At 54.2% G+C, this 26781-nt stretch overlaps 1 protein-coding gene across 5 annotated transcripts in view; it reads right to left on the bottom strand.

The window, feature by feature from the left end:
• Nucleotides 1-704: 704 nt before the first annotated feature.
• PREX1 (phosphatidylinositol-3,4,5-trisphosphate dependent Rac exchange factor 1) overlaps nucleotides 705-26781 on the bottom strand; it is a 193616-nt gene continuing 167539 nt past the window's right edge. For 4 of the 5 annotated variants that reach the window (XM_077167406.1, XM_077167416.1, XM_077167436.1 and 1 more), the window contains 17 exons: nucleotides 26389-26599; nucleotides 25112-25364; nucleotides 22208-22414; nucleotides 20161-20249; nucleotides 18782-18864; nucleotides 18534-18624; nucleotides 16729-16857; nucleotides 14056-14097; nucleotides 13204-13424; nucleotides 10778-10877; nucleotides 9009-9152; nucleotides 8809-8923; nucleotides 5323-5389; nucleotides 4222-4394; nucleotides 2967-3069; nucleotides 2720-2787; nucleotides 705-1375 (listed from right to left, as the gene is read on the bottom strand). In XM_077167406.1, the coding sequence (XP_077023521.1) occupies nucleotides 1333-1375; nucleotides 2720-2787; nucleotides 2967-3069; nucleotides 4222-4394; nucleotides 5323-5389; nucleotides 8809-8923; nucleotides 9009-9152; nucleotides 10778-10877; nucleotides 13204-13424; nucleotides 14056-14097; nucleotides 16729-16857; nucleotides 18534-18624; nucleotides 18782-18864; nucleotides 20161-20249; nucleotides 22208-22414; nucleotides 25112-25364; nucleotides 26389-26599 (2139 nt within the window). In that variant the 3' untranslated portion in view covers nucleotides 705-1332. The remainder of the gene's footprint in view (nucleotides 1376-2719; nucleotides 2788-2966; nucleotides 3070-4221; nucleotides 4395-5322; nucleotides 5390-8808; nucleotides 8924-9008; nucleotides 9153-10777; nucleotides 10878-13203; nucleotides 13425-14055; nucleotides 14098-16728; nucleotides 16858-18533; nucleotides 18625-18781; nucleotides 18865-20160; nucleotides 20250-22207; nucleotides 22415-25111; nucleotides 25365-26388; nucleotides 26600-26781) is intronic. The other variant, XM_077167425.1, reaches the window with a different exon arrangement.

Here is a 26781-nt window from a genome sequence, read left to right as displayed (position 1 = left end):
GAAGATGGCAGCCTCCTCTGTATTATAAACCGACTTTTAATAATAAAAACATCTATTATGAACGTTATGAGAATCTGGACAGTCTGAAGTAAACCAGAGCCAACACCCTGCCCTCAGGGGCACAGCGTGGCACGTGCCCAGCCACAGGTCACCTCCTACCTTCTAGGGGCAGTGGCCAGAGAAGACAGACAGCCCAGGGGGTGGAGGAGGCCAAGGTGCGGGGCAGGGGAGGGCAGGGGCACGCCACACCCGACCTTGCCCACCAGCCAGAGCCTGCAAACATCCTCCCTTCCACCCCAGCGGTGGGGCCTCCCCACAGGTGCCCGGGGGGGGGGGAGGGGTGGGAGAGGGGCGCTGCTGAGGGGTCCCCTGTGGGCCTCCCCGCAGGTGGGCGGGGTGACTTCCAGTCTCTGTTGTGCTCTGAGAAGCTACGATCAGAATAATAATCATAAATCATAAAAGCCATCACCCTGGTGTTTCCTGTGGTCCTTCTGGGGGGCAGCTGGAGCATCTCAGGTGGGGTTCAGCCCCTCCAGCCCCCAGCTCCGGCCCAGCACTTCTCAAACCTACGAAGTCTTCACTTGAAGGGAGCAAAGTAATCCATTCCACTAGGGCTGACTGCTGGGGCGCTGGGGCGGGGGGGGGTCTCAGTCCTGAAAGCCCCACCTTAGGGCCCAGATATTAGAAAAGATGGAATGCCGACATTTTTGAGTTTTCAATAATTTAGTTTTTTGTTTTCTTTTTTTGTTGTTGTTTTTTAAGAACTGAGAAAAGTTGTCAATACTATCTTACAATGGTCCCCGGTTAGACAATATACTTTCCTTTGAGATTTAAAATGCCAAATATATAATCACACAACCTGGAGAAAAAAAACAAAAGGCTGACAGCGTCGATGACAGATTCCACACGTATAAATAAAGTCCGCGCGAGTCCACCCGGGCTGGACGGCTCGTTCCCAGGGCGGAGGCCTGGGGCAGGGCCCTCAGTGACGAGAGCTGTGTCCTGCCCTGTCCCCTCTGGCAGGGGGCACAGCGTTTCCGATCCGCCGAGCAGGTTAGTACAGGTTTCGGGGTGCACCTGGGAGCTCGGGGGGAGGAGGAGACCCGTGTGGGCACCTGGAATGTGGTCCAGAAGGAAACCTGGGGTTTCAGAAAGTGCAGGGCGACCCCGGCAGAGCGCGGGCCGCGTGGGGGAGGGCCGGCCAGGCCCCAGGCAGAGGCGAGGGGCTCCCCGGAGCAGGGACCTGAGGCCGGGGCCATCCTGGGACAAGGCCCGGTTCCGTCGCACCGAGCCGGGCTGCAGAGGGCCCGGGCGCGCAGGGCACGTCGGGGCTCAGAGGTCCCCGTCCACCGGCGGCTGGCAGAGGCGATAGAGCCTGGGGAGGGGAGAGGCAGAGATGAGGCCAGGAGGGAGCAGGAGAATTCACTTCTCAGATTTCACTTGAACACGTAATTCATGTCCAGAAAACAGATGCTGGGGATGGAGGTGAAGTGAGAAACCTTTACTCTGCCCACACCGTCCCCAGCTGCCCCGTCTTCTCCCCCAGGAGCCAGCATCCTCTGCTGGTCCCAGAGACTGGCAGGGCAGTTACAGATACAGGCATATATGCATGTGCACATACACACGTGTGGAGGCGTGTGGGAATCTGTGTGTGCATTTTCTACACAAGTGACGGCAAACTGGACACACTATTCTGTCCCTTGCTTAGTTTCACATAACACATCCCGGGGACCTTTCCATGCCAGCACATGGTGAGCTCTACTGGCTTTCTTTCTGAACTTTATCTTCAAGCAATAAGGGACCACCACTGGGTTTCAGGCCGGAGAGTGTCAGACATGGTGACAGGGTGGGACACGAAGGATGCACAGGAGCCAGATGGAAGGCTGCTGTGGAGGTGGGGGTGAGGCAGGGAGGCGCCTGGCACAGGGCTCGGGAGGCCAGGACCGCCCGGATCTGGAATCCCAGCTCCACCATTTACTAGCTGTGTGAGCTTGGGTCAGATACTTAACCTCTCTGTGCCTCAGTGTCCCCCACCTGCCCACTGGGGTAAGAGCATCTTGGTCACAGAGCTGCTGTCTGGATGAAATGAGTCAAGTGTGTAAGGGGACTGGGAGGGGACCTGGAGCAGATTAAGTGCCATGTAAGGACTGAAAAGAACTGTAGACAGAAGGAGACACACTAAAGCTGGGACGTGCAGCAAGGTGGCATCATGGGGCCAGGCAGGCCACCTGGGACCTGTGTGAGCACGGTCAGAGGAAGCTGTGCGAAGGGCACGGGAACTCTTGGTCCTATTTTTACAGTTTGTTGTGAGTCAAACTGTTTCAAAATTAAAGCTTATTATTAAATTGGGGGCAGATGTTGAGAGCAAACTGCGGGGATGGAGCACAGAGAGGCCTGCAATGATTCAGTACCCATCACAGGGCGGTCTACAGTGAGTGCCATGGGGATGCCTGTCGGGAGAGGGAGCCGCGGGGGGAGGGGGCTGCAGGAGGAGGGGGCTGTGGGGAGGGGACTCTGAGGGCAGCAGGGTGGCAGCACCAGGGTGGGTAGCTGGATGCCACCTTATCACCGCCCTGTGGCACTCTGGGGGCCTCATCTCACCTCCAGAGGATCTCGGCCTCCAGGGGAGGGGGTTAGAGGAGGGGGAAGATAGGGAGAAGAGGGGAGGGGAGAGAGGGAGGAGAGATGAGGGGGAGGGGAGAGCAGGAGGGGCACTCACCGCGGCGCGCCCTGGGGCATCTGATCCTTGACTCGGAGGTTCTTGGCCAGAATCTCCACCCGGGGGCCCTGGAGAGGAAAACCTGTGAGGCGCGGTGGGGCCTCGGCAGTCCCGGGCGCTGGAGGAGGCAGTGGGTGCCACACACCGGCACTGTGGTCCCTCTGCCCGGGGAGGAGGCGGAGTCTGCAGCAGATGGTGGCCGACCTGACCCCAAGGGGCGCCCCACCCCCACCCTGCGGCCCCTCACCTGCTTGCGCATGATGTCCGTGGCCTGCATGACGCACCTGGGCAGCAGCCCATGGCTCCGGACCAGAATGGCCGCCTGCTCCAGGGAGACGCTCAGGGTGCTCCTGCGACACGGAGGGCGGCGGCGTTGGCAGGGCCAGGGGCAGTTCTGGTGCCCACGTAGACCCAGCCCCTCCCCGTGCCCAGGCGCCCCCAGGCCCACCTGGCCACCTGCCTGGCCTGCCCCTCACGGGTAGCGGGGCTGCTTCCTGGCCGAGCGAGCAAACGCACACAGCCCAGGGCGGGACTCCGAGCAGACCACAGAGGATGGCTGGGGACCCCCTGGCCTCCCAGCGGGTCAGCGGGGCTGAGACCCCCAGGCCTGTCCCCACCCAATCCCAGGGCAGAGTCTGGGCTGCCTGGAACCAAACCCTGCCCCACTCCCACCTCCTGGCACTGCCTCCTGGGCCTGGGCTTCCTAAACTGTAAAACCGGGACCATAACGGACCACCAACGTGGGCCAGCGGGGGTGGGGGTGGGGCGTGCTGACCCCTGTGGCCGGGGGCGCTGAGCCCACCAGGACCTCGGCCCTGGGTGCCAGTGGATCACCCACTCCAGCTGGGAAAACCAAAACTGTGTCCAGACATTGGCAATGGGGACAGAGTCACCACGTGAGAGCCCATGGAAGGGCCCCCCCAGCACCGGCTTTGGGGAGGGAGAGTTAATTCACGCAGGGCGTGGGCCAACAGGGCGAGGACACCGAGCTCCACTCGTTCACACTCCGCTTGGCAAATGCTTCCTGAGCCACCGCACCAGAGGACAGACAAATAGGCAAACGTGTGGGCAGGGCCGCAGGCTGCCAGGGAGAACAGCAGGGCAGTGGCACTGGGCCGGGCAGTGCTTTAAAATAGGGGAGGTGACATTGGGGCAAAGACCCTCTACCCCTGGGGAGCAGCAGAGGCAAAGGACTGGGCGGGATGGGGGGAGTGTGTGCAGCTCCAGGAGCAGCAGGGAACCAGTTCTGTGCAGCCATCACCACTGCTGAATGAATGTTCGAACCCCAGCGGGCTCCGCCCGCGTATCCGCCTACCCACAGTCAGAGAACCAGAAAGTTCTATAGTCCTCCTGGGACTGCCTCCTCCTGCGGCCTCGTTTCAGACAGACAAGCCAAGGTGCAGAGAGACCCAGGGCCTCACCTGGGTTCAGCAGGCAGTGGCTGGAGCAGGATTCGAACCCAGCCCCCTCCCAATTCCCACTTGGGGTCCAGGGCCACTGACCTCTGCATGCCCGTGCCGCACATGGCAATCTGGCAGGCCCCCAGGCGGTAGCAGAGCTCCGAGGAGATGGGGATGAGGCCAGCACCCACGCTCCCTGTGGCGCCGGGTTTGGGGTGCACGAAGGACTTCATGAGGCGGCAGAGCTCATCCAGGGCATTGATGGGCCGTATCAGCTGCAAGGCGCACACACCCAGATGGCGTCAGGGGAGCGCCCAGCCCTCCAGCCCCTCCCCTGCTCTCCCTCCCCCAGGGTCGCCCGATTAACCTCCCACAACCCCTGCTCAAGGACCCTCGGTGGCTCCCAGCTGCCCCACCAGCTGTCAGTCAATGCTAACTGCATACTTCAGGCCCAAGGTTCCCATCTGATTCTCTCCCCTCAGCCCGGGTAACCCCACAATGACACACCCTCTCCCATCTTCTCCAAATCCCCCACAACCAGCCTAAGCAGCACCGTCCCAGCCTTCCCTCCAGCCGCAGCTCCTCCCAACTGACATGTGGGGGCACAGATGACAGCTCACAAACTCTGTGTGGCAGGGTCTTCTGCCAGGCAGAATGCACACCCCAAAGGGCCGCCCACCACTTCCCACAGAGCGCCCTGAGCTACCCACAACAGCATCCAGTTCAAGGGCCTGCTTATGCCTAACAAGGCAGCGGGGGCACACAGCCCCAAAGGAGCAGCTGCTTCCACATCTGTGACCTGCGGGACTGTGGGCCGGGGTCAGCCTGGCCTTTGCTTTTTAAATGCTGGCAACTAATTTGAAAGAACAAACAGAAGGAACAGTGTGTGGCCTGGGGTTTGCTACTCTGACCTGTACATGGCTTGAGCTGCAGAGAAATGCTGAGATAATTAGGGGAGTGGAGACAGGCACAGGTGAGTCTTGGAAAGAATTCCAAAGCAGTGGAGAAGACACAAAAATGGGGAGGGAGTAATTCCTGGAAGACTTCCTGGAGGCAGGAGACGAGGGGTCTCAGGAACTTCTCTCCAAAAATTCCGGCTGGGGTGAGCCCCAGGGCCCTGCCTGCTGAGGCCCTGTCTGGACACCCTGAGAGCCCCCCCCCGCCCACCAAGCTTCACAAGGAGGGGGTGGAAGGTGGACACACCTGGTCTATCTTTACTGCAGTGGCGCTGGCATCCGTAGGCAAGTTAGACCGTTCCAGGTAAAATGCCCTGAGAGAGAAATGCGGTGCTGAGGGCAGGGCCACCAGAGACCCATCCTCTCAGCCCCACCAGGACAGCTTCTACAGCCACAGCCACTCCATTCTCCTCGGACCCAGAAAGAACTCACTGAGCGTGCCCTGTACAGCTTTACACACCCACAGGTGTCTGTTCCTCTAACCGCTCCATAGGAAAGACGCTCCTGGGGCCATCCTCAAATGTCACCTATCCTGATTGCCTGTCCAAGGCAGCCCACATTCCTCACTCTCTATCCCCTCATCCTGCTTTATGTCTCCTCTGAGTATGCCTCACTTCATGGCATCTTATACAGCTCTCTGTTTACTGGGATACTGCCCCCACCCTCAAGCACAGGGGTCGGCAAGTATTTTCTGGAAGGATCACATCATAAATCGTTCCAACTTTGCAGGCCACACATCTCTCTTACAACTATTCACCTTAGCAGTGTAGCACTAAAACGACCACAGACAGTATGTTAAAAATGAGCCTGGCTGTGTTCTAATAAAACTTTATTTGCTTTAATAAAAAAAAAAAACTTTATTTGCTGTTCTAAGAAATGATCATGATGATGAATATGCAACTGTGATGATATTGTGAATTACTGATTATATATGTAGAACAGAATGATCAAAATAGGAATGTTTGCATTTCTTTGGTTTTTTTTGTATTTATAAATATAATAAAAAATTTTAGAAAGTATGCCTAAAAAAGGTACTTTGCAAAATAAAAAAATAAAAATAAAATAAGAACTACCTTGCTAACATTTATATGAAAAAAAAAACTTTATTTGCAAAAGCAGGGGATATTGCCCTAAAAACCTATATTAAAAATGAAGAGGCGGGCCGCGGTGGCTCAGCGGGCAAAGTGCTTGCCTGCTATGCCGGAGGACCTCGGTTCGATTCCCGGCCCCAGCCCATGTAACAAAAACGGAGAAACAGAATACAATAAAACAAGAAAATGTTTAAAGATGTTTCCCTTTCTTCCTTCCTTCCTTCCTTCTATCCTTCCTTCCTTCTCTCTGTCTTTCCTTAAAAAAAAAAAAAAAAAAAAATGAAGAAAGAGCAAAAACTGAGGAATTAAGTGTTAACTTGGAAGAACTAGAGAAAGAACAGCAAATTAACCCCAAAACTAAATAAGGGGAATAAATGTTAAAATTAAAAATATAAATATTGGGTAGATGGAAATACTAGTGGTCAGTGAGAGGGAGGGGAAAGGAGTATGGTATGTATGAGTTTTTCTTTTTTCTTTTTATTTCTTTTTCTGGAGTGATGCAAATGTTCTAAAAAAATGATCATGGTGATGAATACACAACTACGTGATGATATTGTGAGCCATTGATTGTACACCATGTATGAGATGTTTGTATTTTATGGAATGTTTGTATTTTAAGAATGTAGGTGCTTGTACATTGTTTTATCAATAAAAATTTAAAAAAGAAAAAAAAAAGCGGGAACCACTGGAAAAAGCTTTAGAACAACCAGAACCAACAGAGTCCACACAGCCAGTGGCTTTTGGAGATGAAGAAGGAAAACACCTCCAGGGAAGCCTCATGAAACAAGAAGCCAGGAGAGAAAGCTAGCAGATGTCACCATGTGCCTTTCAGCTGAGAGAGAAACCCCAATATCATCAGCCTTCTTGAACCAAGGTATCTTTACCTGGAGGCCTTAATTTGGGCTTTTTCATGGCCTTAGAATTGTAAGCTTTAAAACTTAATAAAAATTCCCCTTAAAAAAACAAAAAAAACTAACCCCAAAGCAAAGGAAAGAAATAACGAAGATTAAAGCAGAAGTAAATGAAATTGAGAATATGAAAACAGTCAAGAAAATCAACAAAATCAGAAGTTGGTCTTTGAGAAAATCAATAAAATAGATAGACGCTTAGCTGGGTTGCCAAAAAGAAAAAGAGAGGATGCAAATAAATAAAATTAGAAAAGGAAGGGGAGACATAGCCATTGAAGCCGCAGAAATAAAGGAGGTAATGAGAGGAGACTATGAGCAAGTTTATGTGAACAACTCAGACAAGGTAGGAGAAATGGACAACTTCCTAGAAAGGCATGAACAACCAACACGGATGTGAGAAGAAATAGAGACCTCAACAAACCAACCACAAGTAGAGGTTGAATCAGTCATAAGAAGCTCCCCAAAAAGAAAAGTCCGGGACCAGATGGCTTCATATGTGAATTCAAGCATTCAAGAAAGAATTAGTACCAATCCTGCAAAAAAATGGAAGCGGAGGGAAGGCTGCCTAACTCATTCTATGAAGCCAACATCACCCTCAGACCAAAGCCAGACAAAGATATTACAAGAAAAGAAAATCACAGACCAATCTCTCTAATGAATATAGATGAAGACATTCATTATCCCAATGGAGGATTTAGATGAAAATACATTTAGTAGTTAGGAGTAAATAAACATTGTGGTAGTTGGTGTGATTCATAAATCCTACCCAGGAAGAGCTAAGAGCGAAGACGCGCAGAAGCGAGGAAGTATCACAGAAAAGCTTCAGAGCCTTCCAACCGAGCCACCATCACACCTCACTTAATTGACCCACATGAAGGAAAACATGAATAGGCTTTAAAAGTACTCTAATATAAGTTTAAATCGCAAGAAAAAGCAGGAGGGGCCAGATTTTAGGGAGCCCTGCTAAGGACCGAGGCTCCGTGAAGACCGGCTTTGGCTCAGTGCTGACTCCCAGCAGGGGCCCAACAGGGGCCCCCACGCTGAGAGAGTGATCACGGAGCTGGTATTGAAAATATTCAATACATGGCACCCGTCAATCCACACAGATGCCAGTTCGAAAATGGTGGCTGGGCGTCTTTTCTGAACAAATGAATGACAGCACCACCCTCCCATTTCCGGGTGGTGGAACTCAGCCCTGGACGGCGATGCCTTCTCCTGGGAAACGAAAGTCTCCCGATTCTCGGCCCGCCTTGGGAAACCTTCAGCACACGAGGACAGGTGAGGCAGGAGTTGGGGAGCCATGTGGAATGTGTGGGGGGCTGGCGGGGAAGGGCCCACAGAGCCCTTGGGCTGCCTCCTCCTGGAGAAACCACCCCCCCATGACCTCCCCGAGGGTGCAGGGCCCCGGCCCCAAGGCCACCTCCGTGCGCAGCTCCAGGAGCCCCGAGGCAGCCCCTCCCCGGCTCCCCGCCCTGCACTGGGGGGAGCTGCAGCGAAGGGCCTGCTTGAAACCGAACCCAGGTTCCAGCTCCGCTGTGGTGCTGCTGGGCAGGTCCTGGGCCAGCTGTGCATGCTCTCTGGGCCTCAGTTTCCTCGCCTTGTTAGAAGGGCCAACCATGCAGGAAGGCCTCGCGAATCTGAGGTGTTCGTGTAAGGAAAGGGCCTGGCCCTCAGCAGGGGCCCAAGACAGGGCGTTCTGCCCACAGTGGGCCTGCCAGGGCCCCGGGTAGATACCTAAGCTTGCGGTAATACTGCTGAACCTTCTCCAGGGACTGAATGTTGATCTCCTGCTGCAAATCCTCCACAGTCGGGCTGCCTGGAGGCGGTGGCACATCCACATTCTCCAGAGCTGGGGGAGACGCGGGTGGGCAGTCAGGTCCCTGTGAGCTCAGGCCTGGTCCCAGCCCCAGCCCCCACCAGCCTGCCCCCCTCACCCTGCGTGAAGAGGACGGTGCACAGTCTCAGGCTGCCCCCAGCCTCTAGGCGGGACGGCAGCCTGGAGAAGTGGTAGCTGTCGAGGTAGAAGACGACCCTCAGCGCCTGCCGGCTGCCCTCGACGTGGTGGAAGATGCTGGTGTCTAGAGGACAAGGTGGGCCGGTGATTCCCTGTGGGGGCTGCAAACCAGCACGCGGGCACCTCCCTGCTGTGCCCCCCAAGAGCGCTGGCCTCAGACGCCCCGGACAGCCTGCTCTCAGCCAGCTAGGGGGCAGGGGGGGCTGCCCTACCCTCACCCTCAGGAGGGCCCTGGGCCTCCCTGCCCCCTCCCCCCCCCACAGGCAGCTTCAGATGAGCCGGCCTCCTCTTCCATCTGCTTCAGCAAGTCCGCGTCCCACCTCTACGATCCTGCAGCTGACCCCGATTCTGCCACTGGGGCGCTGGCCGGTTTGTCTGCAGAGCCCTGTGACCCCCTCACCTGGAAGCCCAGGGCCTCCACCTGGCAAAAGCTGCCTGGAGCCAGGGCGTCATCTATCCACCCCCCACAGCGAGGAAGAGCCCGGCAGGGAGGGCAGCTTATGGCCCTGACACGCCACCCTGCACCCATGGCTGCCACCCCCAGTCGCTCAACAGACCCCCGTGAGCCCAGATACAGCGCCACAGACCAGCAAGCACCGCCAGCCGAGCCAATCCAGCACCCAGAAAGAATCCCCGGGGTCTAGAGCCAAGCCCCTGCATTCTCAACAGAAGAGAAACCACCCCCCAGGTGAAAGCTGGTTACGGGCAGGGGACTGGTGGGCAGGAGGGTCTTGCTCTTTGTATGTGTAAAGCATAGATACACGAGCAGTCCATGAATGACGCAGAGTACTTCTGCAGTATTTACATTTCTAGTGGGGACAGTGATTACGGAAAAAAAAAAGTATCTATAAAAGCTCTTTAGGAGGGCGATAATGGGGGAAAAAAAACAAACCTGAGTAACACCAGGCTAGACAGCGAGCATGCATCAGCATCGGCTCTGAGCCCCACTGAGCTGCTGACTCAAGGTCGAGGGCAGGACGCAGAGTGACAGCTGCCATGAGGTTGCAGGTGCTGGCCCGGGACCCACATGAGAACCATGCTCTGGACAAGCCCAGTCCTGGCTGCATATCATGCCACCTGGAGTGTCCTCACATCCTGATGCCCGTGCCCACCCCTCCTCAATCCCCAAAAACTAAACCAGCATCTGCAATGCTCCCCAGGTGACTCTGGTATGCAGCAGGCCTGAGAACCCCTGGGCAGGCTGTGGGCCCCAGGAGGCCGGACCCAGGCTGCACTATCCTCCAGGGGGAGGGAGAGCCCAGGACTGTGCCTGGCATCCCGTATATGCTCATAATTGTGGGAGGTGGGAGGAAGGGAGGAAGAGAATGGAAGAGAGGGAAGAAGGGGGAGGAACGAACTTCTCTAATTATAGTAGAAGCCTCTGAAAATTCTTAAGTCTTCGCCCCAAAGGAGGACATCTCTAAGGTAGATTTATTAAAGAAATGGGTACCGTGGTTGGAGATGGCTGGGTTTATACAAAAAGAAATCCCTCTTTTTGCATGTGTGCCCAGGCTCAGCTTTGAAACTCACGTTGGGGCCGTGGGGTTTGAAGGTGCTGAGGCCCAAGGTGGGGGGTTGGGGGTGAGCCTGGGACAGCTGGTCCAGAGGCAGGACAAGGACAGGGTGGTCCCCAAGCAGACCCTCCCCCCCCAGAACCCCAGTTCTCACGGGGCTGGAGGAACCACTCACTGGCCACGGAGTTCTCATCCAGCTGCTTAAAGGAGAATGTTACGTTGTCCAGCTCCGACAGGGTCACCCAGATGTCCTCCAGCATGGTCCGCTCCTCCTTCTGCCGGAAGCAGAGGGCAGGGGAGGCTCAGTCGACACCCCAAACTGTGGGGCCACCAGGCACTGGGTGCTGCTTCTCCAGCACTGGACACAGACTCAGCATTGCCCTCTGGCCTGTCCCCCCTCCCTGAGTCAGAGCCCACCCTTCTGAGTGCCGGGTGGCCTGCGGCAAATCACTTTCCCCCTTACCTGGTCCACCACACCAAGCTTCTCACAACCATTTCAACCTTAACACGCCCAAATTTAAGTCCCCATTTTCCTCTCTCAGCTCCTCTCATCTGCCCGGTCTCTGCAAAAGGGGCCTGCCGCCACCCAGCTGCCCGAGTCCCAAGCCTTTAAGGACTTAGCAACTTCTCGCTCCCCTCACCCTCTACCCAATCCCGCACCAAGCCTTCATGACTCGACCCCCTAAACATATTCCAGACCCACCTCCGCCACCTTCCCGCCGCCACCTCCACCAAGACCCACCCACCAGGACAGGATGGGCTCTTGCCAACCACAAGAGCCCACTGGTCTCCCTGCGGCCCCTGCTGCCCCCTCCAATGACCCACCCTACCCCCTGGCCACACTGGCCCTGTCCAGGCCCTCGCACCTGCTGCTCCCTCAGCTGGCCCGCCCTTCCTCAGGCTGTGGGCCTCGCTGGCTGCTTGTGGTGCTCAGGTCTCAGCTCACCTGTAGCCTCTGCACAGAGGCCATCTGTGGCCACTTGATCCAAAGAAACACTAGTGTTTTCTACAATGTCTGCATAATTCCCCTTTTCATCTCCCCGCCCTCCATTCATCCTTCTCTTCAATCTGCCTCCCCCGACTAGAGCCTGGCACATGACAGGTTCTCAGCAGGTAGCCAGTGAATGGATGAGGTAAGCCCCGAGTCCTCACGTGAGACGAGGCAGGCTGGGCGCAGGGTTCCCGCTTGGGGAGGTGGCTGCGGGTGTGCCCCAGGGTGAGGGCGGGGGTGGGGGGTGAGCGCAGGGTGGGGGTGGGGGTGCACTGTGGGTGTGCCCTAGGGTGAGCGCAGGGGTGGAGGGTGCCCTGCGGTGAGCACAGGGGTGGGGAGGTGGGGGGGTGGGGCTGCAGGTTTGCCCGGGATGAGCTGGAGCCCAGCCAGGCACCATGGGCAGCAGCAGATGGCAGAGGGCACCAGGGCCATACTTTCCCAGCTGCTGGCAGCTGGCACTATGTTGGGGTTCAGGGCTGGGCCTTGGGGTGAAGGAGGAAATGGCACCCACGAGTGAGTGCCTCTGCCTCTGCTCAGGCAGCAGCACCCCACGTGCCCTGGCATGGCTGTCCCCTGGGGGTCAGCCGCGGGACTTCCCTGATGCCAAATCAGGCAGAAGGAAGCTGAGCAGCGCTGAGCTGCGGGGTCCCGGGGCCTGGCCCCCTGCGTCTTGTCTCCTCAGCCTTAAAACGTGGTGGGAAAAGGACTAGCCTCAGGGCTGTAGCAAAGGCTCAAGGCCACATTATACACACTGCCAAATTATACCTGGGTTCCTCCAAAAACCTCCCCCTGCCTGCACCCTTGCCCTCAGCCCCTACAACCCCTTTTCCCTCCAGCAGCCAGAGACTTTCCAGCAGTCAGCAAAGCGAGCAGGATGGACCCCAACTCGTGCAGACCTCGGGCCCCTCCCTCCCCTGGCTCCCTCTGTTCCAGCCACACTGGCCTCTCCTTTCTCACTGCACACAGCCCCTGCCTCAGGGCCTTTGCACCTGCTGATACCTCCCCAGGACCCTCTGGTCGTAGGTCAGATGCCACCTTCTCAGGGAGGCCTTCATTGTCCATCTCATCCACTTTCACCCGCCACCACCCGGACCCTCCATTGTCCCCTCCCTGCTTATTGCTCCCTTGGCCTTTATCACTACTAGCAGAGCCACTCCTCTGGCAGCAGCACTGACACCTGGAGCAGGTCGTGCCCTGTTGAGAGGCTGGAGGGCTGTCCTGTGCACTATGGGGGAGGGGGGCAAGCTCATCCTTGGGTGCCTCCACCAGGTGCAGCGGCACGACCCCCAGCTGTGACAACCCAACTGCTCCGAACTTCATCTGTGCCCCAGAAGGGACAGTCACACCTGACTGAGAATCACCAGGTCTCCAGCTGATGCTCCACTGATTTATGTCTGTCTCCCCGCATGGGGATATAAACTCCCCGAGTACAAGGACGCTGTTTGCTCACTGCCGGGTTCCCAGTGCCTAGAAGACCGGCACACAGTACGTGCTCAATAAAGAGCAGCTGATTGGACGATGGGGCCATGAGCGCCCAAGTGTACAGGGCCTGCCCCATGCCCCCAGCAGGCACCAGGTGGACTGGGGGCCCCTCCCTGCCCCCCACTCACCACGCTGCCTGGCGAGAGCAGGGACTGGCAGTGCAAGAGGACCCCAGTGGCCGCCACCTGCTCCAGCCACTTGCGGCTGGCGTCGCGGCTGCTCTCCTCGTACTCGCCGTTGTTGTTGTAGCGGGAGCTGAGGGCCGCCAGCAGCTGCTCAGAGAAGGCGCCCGCGGCCGCCACCAGCGCCTGGCAGAAGACAGCATCCCTCCGCAGCTGCAGCTCGGCGTCTGGGAAGGAGCAGCTTGCTGGCTGGCGCCCACCTGCACCCCCAGCCCGGGCCCCCCCACCCACAGCCAATGTGCCAAAAGCCAAATCTCCGCAGCCCGGCCACTCAAAACCAATTTCATAAGAATCAGTTCTCTACAGGCCAATTTGCCAAAAGCCTCAACTCCCTCAGCCCACCTTCAGCTCTCTCCTCCTTCCCACTATCTGCTGGGGTAGAAATTCCTGTGCTGGGCTACAGGTCCCCCCAAGGCCTAGAGCCTCCATAATGCCCTGTCCCCCAGCCCTCTAATGCCCTGTCCCCGCCCCTCTAACTCCCTGTCCTCTAGCCTTCAGCCTTGACAAGAACTCCCAGCCCTGGGAGGGGGCAAGAGGCCCCTGGCTCCAGGCCTGAGACCTGTCCCACAGGCACAGGAGGAAGAAATCAGGCTCCAGTACTTCTTGGCGGTGCCAGAGGCCAAAACGTTAGAGTCCCCGAGTCCAAGCCCTGCTGGACGTTGAAAAGCAGACCTGGAGGCCCGGGGCGGGCAGGAGAGGCCTTGCGAGAGCTAACAGCCATGAGCAAGTGGCCAGGACAGCCTTCCTGGCCACACCTGGGAACATGCACCAAGCAGACCGGCCACGTCGAGGCCTCACCTGTGCACTTGAGCAAAGCCAGGAGCAGCTGGTTCTTTCCGTCTGCAGGGAGAGGAGACAGAGGAAGGAGGGATAAGCGGACGAGCAGATCGACGGCAGAGCTGTCCCACCGCAGCCCAAGCACTGACGGCCCTGGAGAGCAGCTCTGGGTGTGTGAAATCGCACTCAAGGAGCTTGGATGAGTGCTGAATGAATGCCAGAAACTCGGCTATCCAAGGAACGGTGCCCCACCTGTTAGCCATATCTGATACAGGTACCTACAGAACAGATGAAGAACTGCCCCCGTCTGCCCCACACACACTCGCCCACGGGCACACTCATGCGTCAGCACACACACGGGGCACCCCGCATGTGCCCCTACACGTCCCCTGGACATGTGCACATCCTACACACAGTGGAAAAGCTCGTGCCTTCCAGAGAGAGACCTGACACCCAGTCTCCTTATGCTCTCAGACCCAGCAGGGCTCCACAGGAGAACCCGACAGTCCCCTTGGATTTGGCCTCTGGAGCCCGTTTCTGTCCAGGAGAGGCACGCAGGGCTCGGGGTGGGGCGATGGTGAGGTGACTAGAGCAGCCGCCGCAGCCAGGCACTGAGCAAGGGCTGTGCCCAACGGACCCGCTTCGTCCTCACCACCACCTGGGAGCACGGGAGCCCCTTCACGAAGGAACAGAGAAGCCAAGGAACCTGTCAAGATCACACAGCCAGGAGAAAGGGGGAAAGTTCAACTTCCCCAAGAGAAGAATTCCTGATATTCTTGCAAACAATGGGGACAACCAAAGCAATAGGCTGAGCCCTCAATCTGGGGGGTTGTTCATATGAAACTTAACCCCACAAAGGATAGGTCAAGCCTACTTAAAATTAGGCCTAAGAGTCACCCACAGAGAGCCTCTTTTGTTGCTCAGATGTGGCCTCTCTCTCTCAGCCAACACAAGTAAACTCACCACCCTCCCCCTGTCTATGTGGGACATGACTCCCAGGGGTGTGGACCTTCCTGGCAACATGGGACAGAAATCCTAGAATGAGCTGAGACTCAGCATCAAGGGATTGAGAAAACCTTCTCGACCAAAAGGGGGAAGACAGAAATGAGACAAAATAAAGTGTCAGTGGCTGAGAGATTCCAAGCAGAGTCGAGAGGTTATCCTGGAGGTTATTCTTACGCATTATACAGATATCACCTTTTTGGTTAAGGTGTAACAGAGAGGCTGGAGGGAACTGCCTGAGAACGTAGAGCTGTGTTCCAGTAGCCATGTTTCTTGAAGATGATTGTATAATGCTATAGCTTTTGCAATGTGATTGTGTGATTGTGAAAACCTTGTGTCTGATGCTCCTTTTATCTACCTTGTCAACAGACAAGTAAAACATATGGAATAAAAATAAATAAATAATGGGGGAAACAAATGTTAAGATAAATTTAGTAGATTGAAATGCTAGTGATCAATGAAAGGGAGGGGTAAGAGATATAGAAAAAATAGGGGAAGCAGAGGCTAAAATGTATTAGGTAGATGGAAATACTGGCAGTCTGTGAGAAGGAAGAGTAAGAGGTATGATATGTATGAGTTTTTTTCTTTTTTTCTTTTTCTGGATTGATGCACATGTTCTAATAAATGATCATGGTAATGATACTGTGAATTTTTGATTGTATACCAAGAATGGAATGATCAATCATATGGTAAGAATGTTCATGTTTGTATGTTGCTATGTTTAAAATATATACAAAATTGGTAAACAATGAAAAAAAAAGATCACACAGCCAGGAAGCCAGAGACCCGGGATGCAGGCCTCGCAGTCCGGCTCTGAAGCTGTGCTCGTAAGCAGTGGACACTCTGCAAAGCAGGATAGCTTGGAGCTGGCAGGGACATCCAGCCAGGAGGCTGCGGGTCCCTGAAGGGATGACCGGAGTCCTTGCCCCCACCACCATCGTGGCCAGTATCTCCCTGGCTGGGGTTCTGCCGGCCCAGGAACCCCAAACCCAGCAGCTGCCACGAGCCGAGCAGGTTATGTCAGGCAGCCTGTGGGGCGCTGGGAGGTGCCTCCCCCAAAGCCCAAGTAGGCAGCCCCGCTCAGCTCCAGCCAAGTGCCCTGTGGGCTTGGGCCTGGGACTGCCAGTTCTGATGGTTCAAACATAGCCTGAAATCTAGATGTTCAGGTTAAATCTCTGTAAACACGAGCAGCTGATTCACATTTTTTAAAGCTGTGGAACTGAGATCTGTGGGTCCAACTCAGGCCAGTGGGTCACCAGCTGGGACCATAATCTACAAACAAAAGGGAATGAGGGCAGGCCACAGTGGCTCAGTGGTAGAGTTTTCGCCTGCCATGCCAGAGACCTAGGTTCGATTCTCTGTGCCGGCCCATGTGCAAAAGAAAAAAGGGAATGAATGAAACCCACAGCTTTGGAAGCTGAGAAAGAACAAGCCACGCCTCCTGAGCCTCCTGCTCTGAGACAAAGCCTCGGAACAAAGGGCCCCAAACTGGAAGCTCCTTGAGAGTACTGGTCCAGGGCAGGACCCTGAGCGGAGAAGGGAGCACCTGCTCGCCTCCTCCTCTCCAGAAGAGATTGGGGGGGGTGAGGAGATGAGTGTGGAGCTGGAGCCACCCCCGCCCCTGCCACACTGTGCAGGCAGAGCCGAAGGCCACACAAACCCCACGCCACCTCCTTCCCAGCCCAGACTGACCTTCCACATGCCTCTGGATGTTGTCCACCAGGGTCTTGATGGAGTTGGGCAGGTTCCAGGGGTCCTCCTGGATACTGATCTGGATCATGCTCCGGCCACGGATGGTACTCTCTTCTTTCTGTTTGAACTCTGGGGCAGGAGAGTGGCATGAGGGCCAGGGAAGGGATGGAAGTAACTTTAGAGAAGGGTGGCACAAAGGCCTATGTCCCATCACCAAACTCCAAAGCTCATAATCCTAGATCAAAACAGCTGCTAGGATTACCTGGGGCAAATACAAAGTAAGTGTGCTGCTGTCTCACAGGTCTGCTGCACCCATGGCAGACATCAGTAATCAAACTCGGCACGCCTCCCTACTGGTCTGAGGCCTTGGCTCCCCACAAGGCAGCCAGCCCAACGCAGGCATCACTAATCATCACTGCCTGGTACTCTCAGCATGGATGTAAACTAGGCTAACCCTTTCCTACACAGGGGAAGGGGCTGAGGCATTAAGGAGGAAAGTGACTTGCTGGGTGGTCACAGGGCCAGGACTTGAACCTGACTCCAGAAGGTCCATTTGCAGGCCCTGCAGACCCAGATCCCTGTTCCTGTGACAGCCGCCTTGCTACAAGGCCCCAGGTATTTGAGAGTTGGCGTTTGCTTCCTCTGGGTCTGACGTTTCTGAGGCTAAAAGGGGATGGGCCTTCTGAGCCTCCCCTGGAGAGACAGACACTCCTGGAACAGTGGCAGAGACAGCTGAGCCACAGGACCCGCTCCTCGTGAGCCCCACCCTCACTGGGGGTAGGGGGCGTCCCCTTTGCGTGCCTATCTCCTGCACCCGACTGGGAGCTCCTTGAGGTCAGGGGCAAGGTCAGGTTATCACAGGGTCCCCAGGACCCAGGACAAGGCCCGGCCAAGCTGGTTCCTGGGAATTATTTACTGGAGGATGGACGGATTCATAGATGGACGGGTGGGTGGATGGATGGGTAAATGGGAGGAAAAGGAGAGAGGACATAAGAAATTTAATTCTTTCTTCTCTTCTAAACATTTCAAGAAGAAAGTCTTCTTGGGACGTTGGTTCTTTTCACTTCTTTAACTCAGTAATCATCTTCCTGAACAAAAACCAAAGAGTCTGGGATAGATAATAGTATCTAGTCAGACAGTAATGACATTTTTTTGTTTCCATTGGATTTATCGTTACAGCTGACATTAATGTATGTCATGTAATAAAGCCATATGTTAAGAAGTTTATACAGAAAGTTTAACAAGTTCCTTTTCAAATTAAATTCCTAAAAGGGAACCACATTTAAAAAAATCTAAATAATAGAAGGCAACAAATGAATATGGCTAAAAAGTGAGAAGCTGTGCGTCAAGCCCGGGCATGTCACTGACATTGTGAGGAGTCTGTGAATACCTAAGGTTTGGCAACCTGGGTCCCAGCCTCCCCCACACCACAGACGGGCAGCCTGAGGCCCAGAGAAGTTCAGGGACCGGCCCAGGGCTCAGCTAACTTTTTCTTTAGGAAGACAGATAATTCATATTTTTGGTCTTGTAGGATATATATCTCTTGTGCATATTCTTTGTTTCGTTTGGGTTTTCAGAACCATTTATAAAGGAAAAAACATTCTTTGCTCACAATTTCTATAAACACACCCCCAAAGGCTGGATTTGGCCCATGAACTGGCCCAGAGCCACATGGCAGGAGAGGGACCAACCTGAGGCCACGTCCCGGTGTCCTGCCCGGCCCAACATCCCTTCCCCAGCACGAACTGCCGCCTACTGCATGCTGATGTCTCTCTTGGCTAGCCTGGGGACGCGTGTCTGCTCACCCTGCAGGCTGTGGTCCATGGGGAAATGCTTGGTCTCTTCAAAAGCCCTGCTCATGACCGGTCCCTTGAGGAGTGAGCTGATGGAGTCCACCTGGCAGCAAGAAGCACTGGTTGGTTTGACCCCTATGACCTCCACATCAGGAACCCCTGACTCCTAGCCCCATTCCAGAGGCCCCCACCAGGTCCCCGGGTTATAGGCTCTCACCAGGGATGAGAGAGGTCATGCTAAGGGCAGGCACAGGTCCTACCTGGTTAAAGAGATGCTCCAAGCAGCCATGAAGTTTATCCTGCTTGTCTGACGGGATCCGCATGTCACAGGGCAGCTCATCCCCTAGCAGGAAGAAGCTGTGGCCATCAGTCACTCCTGCCACCTCATGCCTTCCCAACCTTTTTTCTAAGAAGGCAATGTCACTACAGAGCTCCAAAACACACATGAGACCTGGAGTCCAAAAAACCGAGGTCCTAGCTGTGTGTCACTGGGCAAATCACTTGACCTCTCTGAGTCTCAGTTTCTTCATTTGCAAAATAGGAGACAGTGCTTTAGAGACAGGCTCTAAAGCACTACACAATTTCAATACACTGTTACTATTTCCATTCTGGAAACAAAGAGACTGAGAACCTCAGAGAAGAAACCGGATCCCAAGTCTCCTGACTCACTTCCCAGCTTTTTCAGTTGGCTCAGCTGCCAGACATAAGCACCTTCCCAAAACCTCCCCAGGGACAGCTGTTGTGGACAAATATCATATGTGATGAAATATTTATCTAAAGTTCAGCAATATCTCTCATTTGATTTCAGCTTCTTTCACTTATGTTAAACTAAAGCATAATTAAAATTAAATTTTTATGCACAGACTACCTCTGGAAGTACAGCCGAGCAGGAAAAAAAAAAAAAGAAACAACGGCAGCGTAGGAGCTGGAGGTTGGGGATAAAAGTAGGATGGAGACTGCCCCTAGATGCCTCTCATGCCTTCTGGATTATGAACTTGTGGGTGTGTGACCCAGCCACAAAGCAAATTAAAAATTTTAAAAGGCTAAAATAAACTCAACTAAAAGTAAAGACACAAACATGGAACAAAACAAGTTTCAGGCTTTCATTAAAAGTCACAAGTACGGAAGGATCTAACTTATACATTATTATTTCTGTCTGTCCATCTGTCCACCCAACCATCCATCCACCTACCTACACTGAGTATGCACTCCCTAACGTGCTTCTCCAAACATGAGCAATGGTCATTTCGGGAGGAAATGATGCATTTCTGATTTATTGTGTTATGTACTTCTTTTGAACTTTTCTACGTTCAAATTGTTAGTACAAGCAGGTAGCGCTCTTAGGAAAACAGGTGAGCCACCCTGTTTCACAGCTCTCGTCACAACCTGCACTTGAGTCACATGTTTATTCGCTCTGTGTCCATGACATTCCCGGAGCGCATATGGTCCCAGAGCCCAGGTCTCTGAGTCGTTCATGTTCCCAGGCCCAGCATGATGGGTCCTCAATACCTATCTGCTGAACGGGTGAAAATACAGTACCATACTCTGCAATACCACACAGAACGACGTGATAAATAGAAGCAAACACAAACCTCCCTGGGGGGACCCCATTCACCCCGAGCCCAGCCCCTCGACTCACCGGACCCCATCTCGTCACTGCCCAGGTAGGAGCTGTTGCTTCTCACACTGGTGTAGGAAAGGACGGAGTCGCGGTTACTGTTGCACTCGCTGCAAAGGGACAGAGAAAAGGCGTGAGCCACCCCGCCGGCATCCGGCACTTTCTGGTCGCGCGGATGGTCAGCCAGCCCAGAGAGGGTGCCAGAGGCCAACACCCAGGGCCAGAGAGGGGACACGGGGTGGGTCGGCCTGTGCAGCTGACCGTGGGGACACCCCCAGGCCCAGTACAGAGCCAGAAGCGGCGGGAAGACGGTGAGCTGCCCATCCAGTCGAGGGAGCCACACGCCCACCGAGCTCGTCGTTCCGCCTGGGATAGCCCCTCCCGGGACACCCCTGTACGTGCCACCAGGCAGCAAAGCCAGACTCCCCGGCCTGGCTGGAAACCAAGGAGAATGGGGCCTGCACTTCATCAGCTCTGTTTCAGGGATTCAGAGGCGTCAGCGCATTGACAACCACAACCCTGAAATTCTTTTCTCAGGACCCAAATACATAAGAACAAAAATGCGGAGAGATGGCGAAACCTGGGATTAGTGATGCGAAGCTGAGAACACAAGGTTCTGCGTTAGCCAGGATGACACATACAGCAGAAAAGGCTGGAAACCACCCTGCAGCTCCCTCGAAGGCTGAGGGAACACAGTGCTGGGAGGGCTGGGGCAAACGGCTAGCCTTGTCGGGTGAAGGCAGTTCTGCATTTTGCCCGCACAAAGGGAACGTGCCCTTCTAAGCTTCTACTCGAGCCACGTGGGCACGTGCTCTGGGCCATGACCTGGGCCCCTGTGCTGCTCTGCCTGTGCCGCTCTGGCTGTGCCGGGAACCACAGGCACCCACTGGAGGGCTCATTACGGGAAACTGAGTTTCAACCCGCCAGCTCGCTGTTATAATTCACCTAACCAGGAGAAAAACAATTCAGATCCTCCTGGAGTAATACAAAGGGGTAAAAATAAAACTTTTGCTCCCTGGACCATATAAAAATAAATGGTGTGGGGCAGTGTGATGACGGCTCAATGGCAGAATTCTTGCCTGTCATGCCGGCCGGGTTCAGTTCCCGGTGCCTGCCCATGCAAAAAATAAATTAAATAAATAAATAAAAATAAAAACAAAAATAAATGGTGCGGGAGATGCGACGGTGGCTCAGTGGCAGAATTCTTGCCTGCCATGCAGGAGACGCAGGTTTCATTTCCGCCCTGTACACTTCCCAAACAAGCAAACAAATGAAAAACCAAACAAAGAAAAATTCAGCAAATGGTGCTGCAATAACGGGATACTCACATGGAAAAAGAAGGAAATGTGACCCCTGCCATACAGTATACAAAAAAGTAAAAAGAAAAAATAAATGGTGTTTGCTGCGGAAACTGTACGTCTTAAACTGAGTTTTAAAACACACCCAGGAACCTAACTTCTTTGATAATTTCTGTCACCATGTAGGGAGTGAAGCCAAAGCAGAACGGATACTGTCCACAAGGCCAGGGGACCTTGGAGGGCTCAAACAGTCCCCCAGAACCGCAACGGTCAGTACCTGTGACCCCCAAGCCCCGGCACCTGGGAGGCGTCCCACTGATGTTGGCCTCCTCTGCCCAGTGGCCTCCTCATCCAGTGGCCTCCCTGTCCAGTGGCCTCCCTCATGCAGTGACCTCCCCATCCAGTGGCCTCCCCCATGCAGTGGCCTCCCTGTCCAGTGGCCTCCCTCATGCAGTGACCTCCCCATCCAGTGGCCTCCCCCATGCAGTGGCTCCCTGTCCAGTGGCCTCCCCCATGCAGTGGCTCCCTGTCCAGTGGCCTCCCCCGTCCAGTGGCCTCCCTGTCCAGTGGCCCCCCATGCAGTGGCCTTCCCCATTCAGTGGCCTCCTCATCCAGTGGCCTCCCCATCCAGTGGCCTCCCCCATCCAGTGGCCTTCTCCATCCAGTGGCCTCCCCATCCAGTGGCCTCCCCCATGCAGTGGCCTCCCCCATGCAGTGGCTCCCTGTCCAGTGGCCTCACTTCATGCCCATGTGGCCAGCCACCCACCCACCTGTAGGAGTCGCGGCAGCTCATGGTGTCGTGGCCCGAGTCCTCCTGGTCCTCCTCGGACACCTTGAAGCACACTTTCTTGATGCCCCCGTGGTCGGGCCTGTCCATCTCACTCTCCTCGCCGGCCAGTGGGGGCGACGAGGCTTCCTCAGCCAAGGGCGGATGGCAGGACCCATCCGAGGTGGGCTCCGTGATGGTAGACAGCAGCCTGGGGGTGGCGGAGATGGTCAGTGGCCTCACCCCCCCGACTTCAGGCCTCATCTCTGCCCTTTGACCCTATGCAGAGAGGAGGTGTGTGGCCCTGCCTTGAAAATCCTCCCAGCTCCTCTGCAGATGCACAGCACTGTCCCTTCGGCCGGGTGTGAGACTGGCAGGGTCTGTGTCCCGTGTCCCAGCACACACGGCTCTGGGCAAAGAACGGGGCGGGCACACCTGCCTGAGGGGCCAGAGAGGAGCAGTTCTAGCTCTGTGGCCACGACTCTGTTGTACTTACCCTGCCTTGGAGCGTGCAACAGCCACAGGCCCTACAAAGTGAATGGTTGTGACTGTGCCAAAAACACTGTTCCAGATGGAGGCCCAGGGCTACCGTTTGTCAATAACATTTTATTAAAAAAAAATAACAAGTAGTAGGTCAGTCTGGGCCCTAGGCCATCGCTCTGTAATGGAAGTTTCAAAGCCAGACAGATTTCAGTTTGAAGTTATGGATGCTGCTGCTTCCTGGCTTAGAGACTGAAAGCTCATTATTTAGTCTCTCTAAGCCCAGTTTACCCATCTGTAAAATGGGGTGTGTGCTGGTTTGAAAGGATGTATGCCCCCTAGAAAAGCCATGTTTTAATCTAAATCCCATTTCATAAAGGCAGAATAATCCCTATTCAATACTGTATGTTTAAAACTGTAATCAGATCATCTCCCTTGAGATATGATTTACTCAAGAGTGGTTGTTAAACTGGATTAGGTGATGACATGTCTCCACCCATTTGGGTGGGTCTCGATAAGTTTCTGGAGTTTTATAAAAGAGGAAACATTTTGGAGAATGAAGGAGATTCAGAGACAGCAGACAATGCTGCAGCACCAAGAAGCAGAGAATCTACTAGCCAGTGCTTTGGAGATGAAGAAGGAAAATGCCTCCTGGGGAGCTTCACGAAACAGGAAGCCAGGAGAGAAAGCTAGCAGACAACGCCGTGTTCACCATGTGCCCTTCCAAATGATAGAGGAACCCTGATCGTGTTCGCCACGTGTCCTTCTAGATGACAGAGAAGCCCTGACTGTGTTTGCCACGTGCCTTCTCACTTGAGAGAGAAACTCTGAACTTCATCGGCCTTCCTGAACTAAGATATCTTTCCCTGGATGCCTTAGATTGGACATTTCTATAGACTTGTTTTAATTGGGACATTTTCTCGGCTTTAGAACTGTAAACTAGCAACTTATTAAATTTCCCTTTTTAAAAGCCATTCCGTTTCTGGTATATTGCATTCCGGCAGCTAGCAAACTAGAACAGGGTGGTAACTACAGCGCCCTCTGAAGTGGCTGTGAAGATGAAGGGAGTTACAATATGGCAACTGCTTAGAGCAGCATCAGGTGCCCTGTAAGCAATCAGTGGATGCTGGCTGGACGCGGGACCCCGCCATAGGTAAAGGGGTCAGTGCAGGGCCATTTCACAGACAAGGAAATGAAGCCTCCCCAGATTCACAGAGCTAATCACTGGTAGGGCCAGGATTCAGAACCAAGCCACCAGCTCCAGAGCCTACATGTTTTTCTCTCTATCATGGACATTTCTGGTCACGCAGACAAGCCGGAAGGACAGCTTCTCAGCGGCCACCCTCAACGGTGGCAATGCAGGTCCACTGCGCTTCCTCGATCTTTCTCATCACATTTTCCTTTTCTGGAATACTTAAAAGAAATCTAAGACATCACATTTCTCCTGTAAATACTTCCGTATGTGTCTTTAGCATATGGATATGATCTCTGAAACCAATGGTTCCCAACTGGGGGCAACTTCATCCTCCAGGGAATACTCAGTACAACGTCCAGTGACATGTCTGGTCATCACAACTGGGAGATGGGGTACTACAGACCCCCAGCAGGGGAAGCCAGAGGTGCTGCAAACGTCCCACAATGCTCAGAACAGAGAACATCCAGCCCCAAACACGAACGGGGCAGAGGGAGAGAGACCCTGTTTGAACCCAACTGTGGGACTTGACAGGTACCTAACACAATCAGCAATCCCCTATTACTATCTGGGACCCAGCTCATGTCCACACATCTTCTCACAGGTTCGGACGCCACGTCTGGCTGCCAAGTCCCTAAGAGCTCCCCCACCTCCCCACCTGCTTCCCTCCACCAGCTATTTGTTGAAGAATCTGCGGAAATAATGGACGGTGCTGTGGCAGCTCCCGCCCTCTGGACCCAGAGGACACAGACCCAAGTGGCCCTGAGCAGTCCTCAATGCCCCCACCCTGTGGCCAGTGCTGAGCTGGCCAGGCTTGACTAGAGTCCAGGTCAGTGCTCCACAGGTGGTGTCACGGGGGCGTCTTGTGGCACCGGAGGGGCCCTATTACAGCAGGCCACTTTCCCCAAGATTCAAGTTATGAAGTAAGTCCTCCCTCTGCCTCACAGTGTTAGCCTCTCGTGACAGTCACTGCTTAGATCCACTATGTCCTTCGAGCTGCGATTCCCAACCTGCTGCCATTTGTCCCCCAGAGGATAGCTGGCGACGCCTGAGACATTTTTGGTCGTAGTAACTGGGGAGAAAAGGAGCTGGTGGGGCGAGGCCAGGGTTGCTGCTAACTGTCCTACGATGGGCAGCCAGTCCCCCACGACAAGGGATTATCCAGACCCAAGCGTCACTCGTGACAGGCTGAGAAATGCCACCCAGCCCCCCTAACAGCCCACAGCCTGTGCCCACCTGTTGATCTGGGTGACATACTGCTTCATCTCCTTCAGGGCCACGTCCAGCTTGGTAAAGAGCTGCAGGTAGGCATCCTGGATGTCACGGTCCTCCTGCCTGAGCAGGAAGCTCAGGCCGCGGTGCTCCTGGCCAAGGGCTCCACTGGCCAGGCCTTGGGACTCACCATCCACATCAGGCAGGCACTTCCAGGACGGGGCGGCCATGGTGGTGATGCAGTGCTGGGTGTAGGACATGGGGTTCAGGTGCCCTACTACACAGGAGGGGAGAGCGCAATCAGGAACAGCCCCCAGAGGCCCAGGAACCACTTAGACAGAAGTATACAAACCCACTTCAGGAATTCCAATGAAGGAGAAAAATGTCCCCTTTTTTATATTCTTTAATCAACTAGAATACGTCAAACAGAAAGTTTTCATTTTGGTGTTTTTAAAATCTGTGGTCTTTTTCCTGACTGGAATGCAGACGTGATGCTGGTACCCCGACAGCCAGCATGGACCATGAGGCACCCTTGAGGATGTTAAGGGTGGTGACAAAGAAAGCAAGTGTGCTGGTTTGAAAGGAAGTATGCCTCCTAGAAAAACCATGTTTTAATCAAAATATCATTTCGTAAAGGTAGAATAATCTCTGTTCAATACTGTATATTTGAAACTGTAATCAGATATTCTCCCTAGATGATGGGATTTAGTCAAGAGTGGTTGTTAAGCTGGATCTTGATTGATTTATTGGAGTCCTATAAAAGAGGAAATATTTTGGAGAATGAGAGATTCAGAGAGCGCAGAGAATGCTGCAGCACTACGAAGCAGAGTCCACAAGCCAGAGACCTTTAGAGATGAAGAAGGAAAATGCCTCCCAGGAAGCTTCATGAAACAGGAAGCCAGGAGAAGAAACTAGCAGATGACGCTGTGTTTGCCAAGTGCCCTTCCAGATGAGAGAGAAACCATGATTGTGTTCACCATGTGCCTTCTCGGATGACAGAGACCCTGAACTTCATCAGCCTTCTTGAACCAAGGTATCTTTCCCTGGATGCCTTAGATTGGACATTTCTATAGACTTGTTTTAATTGGTACATTTTCTTGGACTTAGAACTGTAAACCAGCAACTCATTAAATTCTCCCTTTTAAAAGCCATTCCATTTCTGGTATATTGCATTTCAGCAGCTAGCAAACTAGAACAGCAAGGTCATTCCAGCCCTGGACTGCTGGCCTCCACATATCTTTCTGTTTAAACATCTAAAGTGCAAGATTCGAACACAATTTCTAGCAGACACATGGAGGTACCTTGCTCAGGGTCAAGGCTGATGAGGGAGGGTTTGCGGCCAAAGCGGATGCTGAAGGACCTGCCGATGGAGGGGGTGGCCTTGGGGTAGGACACTTCCATGAGGTTGATGTGGCAATTGGTGGGGCAGAAGTCCAGGCCACAGAGCGGGTGGGGTTCCAGCGATGCTTGTTTGAAGGGTGGGCTCACCCTGCTCTTCAGCTGGACTGCAAACTGAGAAAAGTAGGGGCATGGGGACATGACATGGGGCCTCGCATCCTGGCCCACCCACAGTGCCCACCTTATTCTGGCTTAGGCCAGATATTCCAAACTGTACAAACTGCCGATGGCTCCAAATGGAAAAGCGGATTGCCCTGCACTTCCTTTTTACAGGAGGAATCTCAGGCCTCTGTGTA

This window comes from Tamandua tetradactyla, chromosome 1, assembly GCF_023851605.1.
Source record: "Tamandua tetradactyla isolate mTamTet1 chromosome 1, mTamTet1.pri, whole genome shotgun sequence".
Lineage (NCBI taxonomy): Eukaryota > Metazoa > Chordata > Mammalia > Pilosa > Myrmecophagidae > Tamandua > Tamandua tetradactyla.
This window is presented reverse-complemented; position numbering and strand designations above follow the sequence as displayed.